Source organism: Moschus berezovskii, chromosome 9 (genome assembly GCF_049115385.1).
Source record: "Moschus berezovskii isolate FMDL1 chromosome 9, NW_MosBer_1.0, whole genome shotgun sequence".
In the NCBI taxonomy this organism is placed as follows: domain Eukaryota; kingdom Metazoa; phylum Chordata; class Mammalia; order Artiodactyla; family Moschidae; genus Moschus; species Moschus berezovskii.
Window position 1 is genome coordinate 94533387 of NC_142468.1, and position 13720 is coordinate 94547106.

General features: G+C 48.8%; 1 protein-coding gene across 1 annotated transcript in view; it reads right to left on the reverse strand.

Moving 5' to 3' along the window:
• Positions 1–13720, reverse strand: part of HEXA (hexosaminidase subunit alpha) — a 32871-nt gene that overhangs the window by 2776 nt on the left and 16375 nt on the right. Inside the window, exons 2-10 of the mRNA XM_055436222.2 lie at positions 8013–8105; positions 6933–6998; positions 5228–5274; positions 4607–4717; positions 3645–3746; positions 2683–2815; positions 1938–2118; positions 944–1030; positions 623–695 (exon numbers count right to left, since the gene is read on the reverse strand). Coding sequence (XP_055292197.1) covers positions 623–695; positions 944–1030; positions 1938–2118; positions 2683–2815; positions 3645–3746; positions 4607–4717; positions 5228–5274; positions 6933–6998; positions 8013–8105 — 893 coding nt within the window. The remainder of the gene's footprint in view (positions 1–622; positions 696–943; positions 1031–1937; positions 2119–2682; positions 2816–3644; positions 3747–4606; positions 4718–5227; positions 5275–6932; positions 6999–8012; positions 8106–13720) is intronic.

Sequence of the window (13720 nt, forward strand, 5' to 3'; positions counted from 1 at the left end):
GACACAGTCACATGCAAGCAGACCAGGCCAAGGGGGTGTGTGGCCCCTCTGCTCCCCAGCAGCAAAGCATTTCTCTGTGACCTCTAGCCACTGAACTTCTAGCCCAATGCAGAGGCCAAGGCCCCCAAAGGCCCTAGGAGAGCTCCGTGCTGCCTCCTCCCATAACCCCTCTGCAGCTGTCCTGTCTACACTGAGACAGTAACTCCAGCTGTGAACTAACAGAGGGAAGCAGTGGGGCCTAGCAAACTCATCAGGGGCTGTCATGTCCAAGCATCTCCAGATGTGTCTGAAGATGGGATGAGGTTCCTGCAGAGCCACTGATGTGGCAGGAAGCTGGGATCTTACTAGTCAATGATGAAGGAGAAGATAGCCCTGCTCCCAGGCCTGGAAGATCCTAGTCTATGACACAGGAATGAAAACCCAACCCATCATGCCAGTTTCAGGAATCCAAAGTAACCTAGTAGCACAAGTAACTCCATCAGTTCATAGTGAGGGAAGACAAATGGAGGCTCTGACACCCACACTCGGGGCTTAGAGCTCTGTATCCCCACAGAAGCAGGGAAAGGATGGGAGAGCAGAGGGAGGCCCTGAGGGAAGCACCTCTTCTCTGCCCCAGGCTCACCTTTACTTTATTATCAAACACCTCCTGCCACACCACGTAGCCCTTGCCATAGGCAGAGACAATATCCAGTAGCCTAGAGAGTACAGAGAGTGTTTGCTCAGTTCAGAAAGGCTCTGAGCTACTGGTGCCAGTGCCCTGGGGGCAGAGCCTGGCTAGGGGCCCATTCCTGCCTGACCAGTTGGGAACCGACCACTCCAACCAGAAAGGACAGGACAGAGGACCCCTTCAGGGGCCCAGAAAGTGGTCCAGCAGGGCCTGGCCCTGCTACGGAAAGTGAGGACTCTGAAGGAGGGTGACTGCCCACTCCCGCTGCTTCCTCACGTCTGGATGTAGAAGGACTCCAGCTTCTTGAAGTCATCACCAAAGCCTTTCTTCTTCATAAAGGCCTGGATATCTGGGTTGGACTTCCTGAATCCCAAGAGAAAATGAAGATTAATTCTTTTTGACATCCTCAAAGCCCAAAACTTGGGGATTTGTCACCTGGCCTCCCACAACTTATTTTTTTTTTCATCTGAAAAACCAATCAACTGAGGATCTCAAGAGGCCACAACTTTGGGAAGTATGGCTGAAAAAGCTAAGTGAAGGGGGACCACTGACATAGGCCAAGAAAGGCTAAGCTCGGGCCTGAAGAGCTTCAAGTGCACTTCCAAAGAGAGCACATCTCAGTCTCTCTGGGCTGTGACATGAGGCTCTGAGGTCTCGATGCGGGCACACTGGATTCTGGTTTCCGTCTCTTACCTCCCACACCCTGGGCATGTCCTGCTTTTTCCTTAATGTTTATTCCAAGTGGATACAAGCATTGCTGTCTGTCACCCATGGCAGCTCCCTTGCTGCACAATGTCTACATTTTGTTTTTTCTCTCTCCTCCACTCTTTCCCCAGATCCAGCTCTAGTTCCCACTTCTCCAAAAAGCCTCTCAGCCTCTTTTGAGTTAAGTAAATCTGAGGGCTGGAACCTTATAATTTAATACTAACTAGACACTGTCATATATTAGCCTCAAATTCATGTGTCCTGCCTCTTCAACCAGACTATTTTAAACTGTCAAAAGCAGGGACTATTTTTCTCTGTCCTGATTTTTCCAAGACAATTCTGTTTCTCGGGGTTGTTTTTCTGTCAATATCTCCAGACTATGACAAGATCATGGACTTGCCAAGACCAGGTAGGGCCTCGGTGGGTGGAGAGAGGAAAGGCCGAAGGCCTGAGGCATCTGGATGGACCGCTGAGCAGCACCTGAGACAGGGGGCTTCTTCAGGGCTACCTCTCCTCTGAGCAGGCCATCTGTCAGGCCAGGGTGGGAGGGTCACAGGGCTCATACCAGCAGCTGAAATCAACCTCATCTCCTCCAAGGTGCAGATAAAAATCTGGGAAGACAGTACTGATCTCTAAGAAGAATGTGCTCATGAACTCGTAGGTATTGTTGAGAGCTGGATTCACTGGCCCAAAGGTGCCAGAGGGGTGAGACCCAGAGTAGCAAGGAGTTAATAATCCAGGGACACCTAAGGCAATAGAGAATCTGACACTAGTGTCACAAATACACAAACCCCACGTATAGTCATATACATGTTGACAATTACGTTCATAGACATTCCCTCAGGTAGGAACACTCAGACACTCACTGACATGAGCATTTAGCGACAATCAAAGAAATACAAGTATGTCCACAAATCATACCCAGACAACTGTCACACACTCCTGCTGCCTTCATACATTCTTCCACTGGGGTCACCCTTGCTCCCAAAGCCTGCTCTCCTCATGTAGTCTTCCAGCAGAAAAGCAGAGAGCCTGATCTAGACAGACTGGCAAAATCTTTCTTCCACTCTGGGCACAAGGGCATTATCAGGCAAGGACATCTGAGAAGAATTTGCCCATGTTTTAATAGTAAGAAGGGTTCTCTTTTGCTCAAAGTAAATTCTGCCTGTCTAAATTCCCAGTGGAAGAAGTTGATGGAAAATATTCTTCCAGAGACCAAGGCTGGGGCATACTACATCCAAGAGCCAACATCCTAACTCTCCATTGAAGGGAATCAGTGGACTCTCTCCAACTGCAGACATTATTCTTACCTGGCCCCCAGGACAGAGTGTGGCCAGGAGTGTCAAATTCTGCCAGCACACGGATACCCCGAAGCCGCGCATATTCAATCACCTCCTTCACATCCTGTGCTGTGTAGATGTGGGTGGCAGGGTTGTAGGACCCCTGAAAGGCAAAAAACACATTGAGGATCCCATTTCCTGAAGGCTAGCAGAGGAGACGATATTAAAAATGCCTTCAGGCCCCCCTGGATATCAGAAAATCTGCCCACAGGGCTTCCCTGATGGCAGAGTAGATGAGAATCCACCTGCCAATGCAGGGGACCCAGGTTCAATCCCTGGTCCAAGAAGAACCCATATGCCTCCGAGAAACTAAGCCTGGGTCACAACTACTGAACCCGTGTTCTGGAGCCTGTGAGCTGCAACTACTGAAACCTACATGCCTAAAGCCTGTGCTCTGCAATAAGAGAAGCCACTGCAATGAGAAGCCTATGCACCGCAACCACGGAGGAACCTATGCTTGCCACAACTAGAGAAAGCCCACACAGCAATGAAGACCCAGCACAGCCAAAAATAAATGCATAAAATTATTTTTAAAAAAGAAAGAAAATCAACCCACAGCCTGTTGATATCAGGTGCTGTCTTCAAGGAACTGTATCATAATTTCCCACAAGCTGTCCATTCATTGTCTTATTTCAGTTCCATGATGCTATTGAGACAAATAAGGTAGTTATTATACCCAGCTAACAAAATATGAATAAATAAAAAGATGGGACCAGGAAAGATTCTCTCCTGAAGGTCACAGAGGAAATTAATGATACAGTTTAGACTTGAACTCAGGCCTCTTGACTCCAAAGCCAGTGCCCTTCTCCTGTATGTGACTGTGTCCCTTAAATTGGCTGGTTAGGAGGAGAGCTGATGTCCTTTGCTAGCAGGGCCATAGCCAGAGTCAGACTTCAAGCCATCAACTTAGTTTGGGTAAAATCAAAACATACCTTTTTGGTGAGGTCTGGAAAAGTGAAGCTCTCATATGGGAAAGAAGAGTCATCGACCAGATGCCAGTGGAAAACGTTGAATTTATTGTATGCCATGACATCCTGTAGGTCAGAGAACACACTGTGAACCCAAGCTTGGCAGGCTGCGCCACACACTTTAACAGGCTCAACCTGCCCCAGCTTCCTGCTAAGTGTTCACAGGTTCTCTGTATCAAACCTTCCCACCAGGTTGTGCCTGGCATGGAGGGAAGGGGAAGACCCTGCACATCCAAAGATGGCTGACAGAAGTAATATCTCCTATGTGAGGGATGAGTTATAGTCACACTGGGAAAAGGGCTGCAGCTCTGTGGTACCTTGGGGTCAGGAAGTCCCACAAGACCGTGGAAACTAATATTTTCTCTTGCCACTTGTTTTGGGTTGTCTGACTAGTGTTTATCCAAACTGTGGGGTCTGTTATGAATTTAATAGTCTCATAAGCCATAAATCTCAGGTGCCAAGACTGGTAGATGTGTCCACTTCTCTGGTTCCATCAGAATACCAAAGGAATCGTTAGACATGTAAGTCAGATGGGTAACCGTCAGCTAAGACTGCCCATCAACTTCTAGATAGTTAGGATCATCCCAGACAGTTAGGATCATCCCCAGCTAAGGCTCCTGAACATCTCTTACCTAAGACTTTATACTAACTAAAGATAGCTGCCCTTGGTCAGGGAAGCCTATTCCCCAACTCACCTCCTGTGTCACTGGAGATGGCCTGGACATTGGTCCTCAGTAGCCAGTAGGGTACATTTAAATCACTCATATTTTTTTGAATCTTGGAACAGGTCATCTTTTACATTTTTCCCGGGAGCTCATAAGTTAATAAATTCTCTCTGTAACTCTTTAAGAATATGGTACTGGATCTATCTGTTGTCCCATCACCCCAGAATCCTAAGGGCAAAGAAGGCCTTAAGGCCTGGGTACCAGAGTGTCCAGGATGCTAGCCAGTGGCAGGTAATGGCGAGACGTATCCAGCAACAAGCCTCGGTGAGGGAAGCGAGGGAAGTCCTCAATATCCGTCTTGTTGACATAGAACTGTGTGGACCAAACAGTGAACATGTCAGAAATCTAAGGCAATTCACCAGTGGGGTGGAGGGGGATGAGAAGAGTCTTCTGAGATCCCTGAAAACCCAACCAGCTGACTGTTCTTCAGGGTAACTATCTCCACAAACACCCCACACCTCCAAATGAATGACCATAAGCATGTACCTCTCCAGAGAGTAACTTTCCCTGGCCAGCCAATGCAGCTGTCTCACACACCACTCAGCTCACATGTACCAGACTCTCACTGACTCAATATTTTCTTCAAAGCAGTGTGGTCTCAAGGTCATTACTCAATAATGACTCAGGGGAACTAAGTTATACCCCAACTGGCAAAATCTACCAAATCAGTTTCTACCCATTATCTCAGTGAAGTCTCTTTTGGGGGCCATCTCAAGCCACCAGGACTCTGTTTTAGGCAAAAGAAGGTATTTCCAGGACTCTCAATATTGGGAGCAAATGCCAGAGATTTAAGAGGAGCCCTTTTTGAAGGCCGACACTCACCGTGCCCTCAGGAGATCTCCAAATAAGCTGGCTAAATGTCTCCAGACCTACAGGGAAGTAGAGAGGCAGATGTAAAGACTTAGGGAGGTGGGTAAACAGTTAGAACCATCTGGAAGGATCCTGTGGGGCAGAGCACAGTGCTCAGGCACACAGTGAAATGAAATCTAGTGTAGGCTGCATGCTTCTCAACAGCTAGAAAAGGGGGACAACAGGAAGCCAGTATCGATTTTTACTCTGTCTTTTTGGGAACGGGCAGTGTAAGGGGGTTTTGTGCCCCTCCTAGCAATACACTCACCCACATGCCTCTTATCTATAAACCCTAAGTCTTGAATTTCCAAAGATATTAAGAAGAGAGGCCAGGCATGCTGAGTCCAGAGCATTAAATGCTCTCAACAGCTGGGGCCTATGAGAAAATATGAAAGGACAAGCCAGCTCACAAGGGGTTAAATAGTTCGGTGGATAAGGAGCTAAGGGAACTGAGAAAAAGGGGCCTCCAACCCGCTGCCTCTTCACTTTGAATTGTGAGAATGTGATCACAAACTTGAGTTTCATAAACTCAACGAGATCATAAACTTGTGCGTCCACAGCTGGACCCAAAAGACAAAGAAACATCCACTTTTCCTCTTCAGAGCCTGAGAAGAAAGCCAACTATAGGGAGCTGAGGTCTGGCAAGTAGCAACTGCCCCGGGAGACTGGACACAGACTCCTAGATTCTGGTGAGGCCCAAGGGCAAGTGTGCTGTGTCCAGAGCACTAGATTCTCAACAGCTGGGCCCTCACTTCTACAAACCCATCAGAAGCCCTGTGAAAGATTCCCAGAATCCTAAATTTTCAGAATTTAACAATCTGTGAGACCTTTGTGGTCATTCAGCACCTCCTTTGAGGCCAACTTCCAGTGTACCATCTGGGCTTCTCTCCAGTCTGATCTTGACGTCTGGCACTTGGGGTCCCAGAACTCTCCCACTTTAACCTGACTAATTGTTAGCACCCCCACAAAATGTACAAGAGGGCAGAAAGGGGAGTCAGCATGCTGTTTCTCCAAAATGCAGGGGAGGGGAGAAGGGGCTAGGGAATAAAGACAAACCGAAACAAGATTTGGAGTTCAATGACAATTTCCCTCATTCACTGACAGAGCTCTTACCGAAAGGGGTGGAAGTGTTTGGCTAAGTCTGTGTCTAGGGACCAAATACCTTCTCGGTGGACCAAATACCTTCTCAGTGAACCAAGAGGAAGGGCAGGGGCCTATCACCCATTGGCTAGCAAAGTCCTCATTTTATCACTGTTTACCTCTTTTTTGACGTTTATCTCTGTCTTTTGATCTAGATCTCCTTTTTAAAGAGCCCTTCCAAACCTGTGCCCATAGTGAGAGCTGAACAAACCATGTGTGTGGCAGAGTGGGCCCCTCTCCCCAGCTGCGTGCCCCTGCTGGTGCCTGCCATCCACCTGCAGGGACTCCTTCTGCTTCCCAGAGTACCTGCCAGGGGAGTGGCTGCCGCTGCACAGGCTGTGACACCTGTCAACTGCTGGAGAGAGCAGTGAGGAGAACACTCCCTGCAGGGAGTTGAGGAAATACTCCAACTGGCCTCCATAAAGCAAATTCCTAAGGTGGGGGTGTTTGCCTGGCCCCCGGTCCTTCCCCTCACCCCACCAGTGCCCACCTTCCCACATCATCCTTCTCTCTCCCAGCATCAGCCCCATCTTGTTACCTCGCAGGGCGCCCCAGACAGTCTCGGAGAGGAGAAGACACTGCTCATCATTTATGGTCAGTGTGTCTGAAATGACAGAAATGATTCCATTAGGCTAAGGATTTCTACCTTCAGATTATAGAGAATCAAATATTCTCTGTAAAACCTCGGATTAAAAATCAACAATAAGGAACTTTCCTGGTGGTCCAGTGGTTAAGACTGAGCTTCCACTGCAGAGGGCATGGGTTCGATCCCTGGTCGGGGAACGAAGATCACATATGCCGTGGGAACAACAACAACAAACAAACACATTTTTTCTTTCAAAGAGGAAGCATCTCCTGAGGGAGCAAGGCTGATACTCAGGCCTGCAGCCAGAGTGGGAGGGTGGTCACCCAGTGACTCTGAGGTCCCGGAAAATGGTGTGTGAAGAGGTGCAGGCTGGCGTGGAATCCTCTGCAAAGCACCCCCCCGCCGAGTGGGTCAGTTTCCCCACCAGAAACATGGATTCCTGCCAAGCTTTAGCTCAAAGGATGAAGGGGAAAGGGATACTTGGAGGGGTGAATCCAGGTTACAATGTTTCAGAGCCTTTGAAGTCACCCCTCCAAGCTTCATCCTGGAGTCATCTCTCCAAACTCCAGCTACTTCCTCAGCAATGTCAGGAAGAAGTCAAGACCTGAATGTTCACTTTGCACACTGAGGTGTCCCCAAATGCTGCTGCTCAGAGCAGCCACAGGACGAATGACTTGGCTTCATCTCAGTTCAAATGGCCGAAAACTCCTCTCTCTAGTGTAGGGTCTCTAAGAGAAAAACCAACAAAGTGCATAAGTTCCTAAAATGCCAGTGGGATTATATTCAGTCCAGAAGGTAGGTGTCCTGTGGGACTCAGTGACTAGCCAGTGTGATGTTCACGGCCAACTTTCAGACACTGGTTAGAGTGCACAGGAAAAACTCTCCTTTGATGGCTCTGGGCACTTGGTGAGCCCTGCCCCCCACCCTCATGGAGGGCTCCAGGCCTAGCATCTGCAACTGAGGCCAGGCCATCTGGAGTTATAGCTCCAGACAAGTGCTGGCTTCTAGAACAAGGAACAAAGTGGTACTTACAGTTCTCGACAGACCCCAAAGAAGGAAACTGGTCACATCCGGGAGTGACGACAAGGACCACCAATGAATTCTTCTCTGACATATGCCGTTTTTCTGCAAGGACGGGGTAGTAATAAACTCAGTGTGGCTGACCTGCCGCCAGAAACATCAGGCAAAACCAAGGCCCTATAGGAGGGACCCCAACTCTAGTTTTTTCAGTTTGTGTCTGTGGTAAAAGGGAAAGGGGGGCGGACAGCTGCCCTTGGCACAGGTGCCACCTAGTCATCTGTTTGACTTGTTCTCTGGGGTCGTGTTCCCCTCCCCCCAGTCACCCACCCTGGCCCTTGCATGATGGACCTGCCAGCAGCTCTTTGCAACCAGGGCTCTCTGTGTTCAGCTTGCAGAGGTTCCAAGACCTCAACAACTGCTTCTGAACTAGAGGTGGCTCTGGAGTATTGCTAGTCAAAGTGTGGTCTGCAGATTAGCTGATGTGCCAGCGGTGTTACTGGTTGATCACCAGATAGGAAGCTTATACGACTCCAGAGTACAAATCAGTTATGTCAGAGCAAACACAGTTTAGTGCTAACAGTTTCTTGTAACAAGGTTTTCTTGATGAAGGGAACAGTTTTACATTCTGGTGAATATGCTTCTCATCTCACTGCCCTTGAAGGCCCTTGAAGTAGCACTGCTCTGGAGGGCTGCAGATGAAGGCGTCCATCTTTGTAACGGGTTAGGAGCTGATGTGAGCAGATGAACTAGCTGATAGGAGGGTCTGCCGTGCAGCGGCCTCAGATGGCCTAGCTGGTGCTCCAGCAAAGGTACGTGGCCACCAGACCACCCTGTTTCCTTCCTTCCTCTTCCCAAACAGGTTTTCTGTCCAAGGCAGACTTCTGCCCAACAGTGGAAAGCCACCCAGTTGGAGACAATATACTATCTAATATAGTTCAACAGATCCCAGTCTACACAGGAGAAAAAAAACACCAAACCAAAACACAAATGGATGGTCTCTTCCCATCCTCCCACTGGTTCTTGTCCATGACCTTCAGGGTGGTACTGATTGTACCGCCCCCCACCAAGCATGAACCTCAGTGAACTCCCTCTATTCTGTTTCTGGAGCCACATTTGTCCCCATTGCCACCATGACATCCATGACTTCCTATGAAACTACAAAGTCAGGGATAGGATGGTCTGGCACAGTGCAGGGAGAGAGGATTCAGAACCACACTGGAATCCCAAACATGATCCACCTGTAGGCAGAAGGAACTCAGGAGCCTTGAACCAAAAGGAAGCTGGCTTAATCTCCTGCTCACTATACCACATGGCTGCATCTTGGCTTTCAGGCTGGCCAAGAAGCAAGCCAGTCGGGGGTCCTTTCCCACTATCAAGAGAAAACACATTCTTTCCCCTGCCGGTAAATACCCTGTAGCCCCACACTGCTGCTGCTGCTGCTAAGTCACTTCAGTCGTGTCCGACTCTGTGCGACCCCATAGACGGAAGCCCACCAGGCTCCCCCATCCCTGGGATTCTCCAGGCAAGAACACTGGAGTGGGTTGCCATTTCCTTCTCCAATGTGTGAAAGTGAAAAGTGAAAGTAAAGTCGCCCAGTCGTGTCCAACCCTTAGCGACCCCACGGACTGCAGTCTACCAGGTTTCTCCATCCATGGGATTTTCTAACACCTGCTTATACCCTGGAGGCAGAAGAGAATTTGAGGCTATTCTAGAACAGGCCAACTCACAGCTCTATTCTAAACCCTGAAGACTCATGCCCACAACATAGAAAGACAACCAGACTGTCAGGGCAGGGAGTGCGCTCGACACAGAATGAGCAGGGCCATCTCTACAAATCCCAAAGATCAAGGAGGGCTTTACTGAGGGGCAGGCATGAAGAGAACTATAATATCTCTCCTTAAACTACCGCCTTGTCCCTCGTCTCCTTGTCCCCACCAGACCCCACACATCACAGACTCCCAGTATCACTGTGTGAAGAGCTCATTTGCACATCTACCCGGGCAGGCATGCCAAAGAGGGCAAGATTCCTAAGCTATCATCTTAACCTTCTGGACTTCAGTCTACCAAACAGAGAAATCTCAGCTCCCTAATGCAACTGCCACAGTCACCATCCTGAGAACGAGAGAGGCTGCACACACACCAGGCTTATCTGAACTCTTACTGAGAAGACAAGGGAACATTAATTGCTGTTATCATATTTTGGTTTTTCTAAAACACACCTGCACTTCATTCTCTAAATCCCTGGTCTTTTAAAAGGGGAAAGGTCACAGACTCCTTTGAGGATCTGACAAAAATGAAAGGACTTTTCCCCCTAGAACAAGGCCCCTCATTTAAGGGCTCATCTCTCCACCCCCGGCCGCCCATCTCATGGTGAAGAAGCCCTGTCTCAAGTGCTCTCCGTGACTCATATGGGTCTGGGTTGATTAAAAAGACACAGAGTCATGGCTGCTGTTTAAACAAGCTCAGAGGAGGAAGGACCGGAGTAGGTGGTGATGTGAGAGCTGGCAAAACAGGAGGGACACTGGGTCATTTAAACGGATGTAAACAGAGACCATCATTGTAGTTTCCGCCTCCAAGTCGCTACTCTGAAGAGAACAGGAAATAGGCAGGGGACAGGCAAGCTGCCTCTACACATACCCACACCCCCTGCACTGGGAGGGACTGAGGTGTGGGAAGCAGGGTCTGGCAAACAGCCGGCTCACCAGCAATCGCACGGGCACCCTTGGGCCTGGGCAGGACAGCAGGAAATTCTGAAGCCTCCAGTGCTCAGGAAGCAGCATGGAAAACAGAGCACTGAACTGGGAGATCAGGAAGGGTTAGTTCTGGCTCAGTTTTGCTGCTGCCAAGCTGAGTGAGTCTTGTGGCTCCCACTTCCTCCCTGGTAAACAATGACAGGGTGGGACCATTGTTTACTGGCTGCTCCTCCTCAGAGCCAACAGCTCATGATTCCACAGACAAACCACACAGCCTGGGGTCCCCTTCCAGATCACTGCTCCCTCATCCCCCTGCTTTCACGGAAGCCTGCTCTTTCCCGGGTTCAATGAAAAGTCTGTATTTTTTTTTTTTAAGAAGTTAAAAAAATTCAAGGACTTCCCTGGCAGTCCAGTGGTTAAGAATCCATGCTTCCAATGCAAGGGACGCAGGTTTGATCCCTGGTTGGGGAACTGAGATCCCACATGCCACCTGGTGCAGCCAAAAAAGAAAAGGAAAAAAAAGGCAAACAGCCCAGAAGCGTTTACAGAAAAAAAAGTTATCTTCAGAACCCCTCTTCTTCTCTGACAGGATAACCACTGTTAATTTTCCCTCCTTATCCCTCTCTTTTTAGCACTGCTGCTGCTGCTGCTAAGTCACTTCAGTCGTGTCCAACTCTGTGTGACCCCATAGATGGAAGCCCACCAGGCTCCCCCGTCCCTGGGATTCTCCAAGCAAGAACACTGGAGTGGGTTGCCATTTCCTTCTCCAATGTGTGAAAGTGAAAAGTGAAAGTGAAGTCGCTCAGTCATGTCCGACCCTTAGTGACCCCACGGACTGCAGCCTACCAGGCTCCTCCATCCATGGGATTTTCTAGGCAATAGTACTGGAGTGGCTTGCCATTGCCTTCTCTGCTTTTCAGCACAATTTTGCCTTATTCATCACAGGTCAGGTCTGGAGGTGGAACTCTTGAGAACAGGGGAACCTGAGACCATTTATCACCCAAATCCCACTATTTGCGCTGTGCAGGTCCCAGTACTATGACCCTTCCATTTCGTTTCTGCTCTCCATCCTCTGCCATCTTCAATTCCTTCCTGTTACCCGAGATGTGGGCACCTCCAGCACCATCGAGCCAACACTCTCAACGGTCCATCCCTTCCTTCTGTTGCACACAGTGGGCAAAACCCTCAACCTGGATCAATCGAACATCCGCCTTTGGTGCGCCTAATCCTGGTCTCTCATCTTGGCTGAGACCTCTTGATGCCGTCCTGAAAATCACCACCACCACTGCTTTTTCTCTGCAACAGCTATTTCAGACTTGTACCATTTCTTCAAGTCCATAACCGGATTACCACTTGCTTTAATCTCAGCAGAAAACCAAAAGGGAACTCTGCCCACCTCCACCTCCCCCTCTCCTCCCTGACAAAAATACCTGCAACACACACCTGGTTTTCTCCTCTTCCTACCTCAGTGGAAGGGGCTTCCTTTTACCTGTGGTCTGCAACTCTACTCAGGCTCCTCTTGTATAAATTAGTTCCCTTTTCCCCCAGTCTTCAAATTATTTCTTTTTGCGATTCTCTCCCATCAGCATTAAAATATTTGCACGTCTTCCTGGTCTCAACTCATCGCAAAGAGTCTCTCTTTCTCCTTCCTGTCACAAAGAAACTCTATAGGAAATGTAGGCTGAGCAGCTCAGTGCTAAATTTCAAACTCAGACAGATCTTGGTTCAAATCTTGGCTGACACTTTCTAGCTGTGGGACTCTGAGCAAGTTATTTTTCCCTCTGAGCTGCAGGTTCTTATCTGGTGACCATAACAGTATCTAGCCTATTGGGCTGTTGAGAAGATTAAATGAGTTAATGCACATAAAGTGCTTAGCTCAGTGCCCAGCATATAAGAGGAGATGCATGCACAGTCCTCTGTTTGTAGCCACTTCCTGACATCCTCTCGGCTCCTCAGTCCACTATAATCTAGCTTCCTTCACCATCACTCCTGGGAAAATACCTTCACCAAGGACCCATGGTTCTGCAACTAAATGCAAGGGGTTTTTTCAATTCATTCATTCATTTTTCAGTTAATTTATTGAGCACTTACTATCTGCCAGGTTGTCCTAAGTGCTGGGGATACAACAGCAATCAACACAGACAAAAATCCCCACTTTAGAGAAGCAGCATTCTACTGACACTCACTTCTGGGCCTCCAGGCAGCATCAGACAGCCCTGACCGTCTTGAAACTAAACTCCCTGAGCTTAACGGCCACTTCCTGTCTTCGTCTTCCTTCTAAGGCCTTGCACATGCTTCCTTGTTCTCCTTTTCCTTCATCCTCCCCCACATGCTAGTGTCCCCAGACTTCCAGACTTCTCTTTTTCTCCTCACTTTACACTCTCTCAGGACAGTGTCATCCACTCCCAGGGTGACTGATGATTCTTAAGTCTGCTTTTCCTTCTGGGGCTGTAGACTCATACACCTCCACTCAAATGTCCCAAAAGCACTTCGAAACTTAAGACACAGAACTGAACTAACTCTATATTAATCTTCCTGGCTGACCTTCTCTCTCAATGTGATAATAGCACCACCTATTGAATCACCCAAACCAGAAACCTCCTCCTCCTCCTCCCATCTTTCTGAGTAGATCAAAAGATCATTCACGTATACTTACTGACTGTCTGCTGCTGCTGCTAAGTCGCTTCAGTCATGTCCGACTCTGTGTGACCCCATAGACGGCAGCCAACCAGGCTCCGCCGTCCCTGGGATTCTCCAGGCAAGAACACTGGAGTGGATTGCCATTTCCTTCTCCAATGTGTGAAAGTGAAAGGTGAAAGTGAAGTCGCTCAGTCGTGTCCGACTAGTAGCGACCCCATGGACCGCAGCCCACCAGGCTCCTCTGTCCATGAGATTTTCTAGGCAAGAATACTGGAGTGGACTGTCTAGTATGTGGCAAATCTTGTGCTAAGCACTAAGATCTGTTGTTGTTGTTTAGTTACTCAGTCGTGTCCGACTCTTTGCGACCCCATGGATTGTAGCCGACCA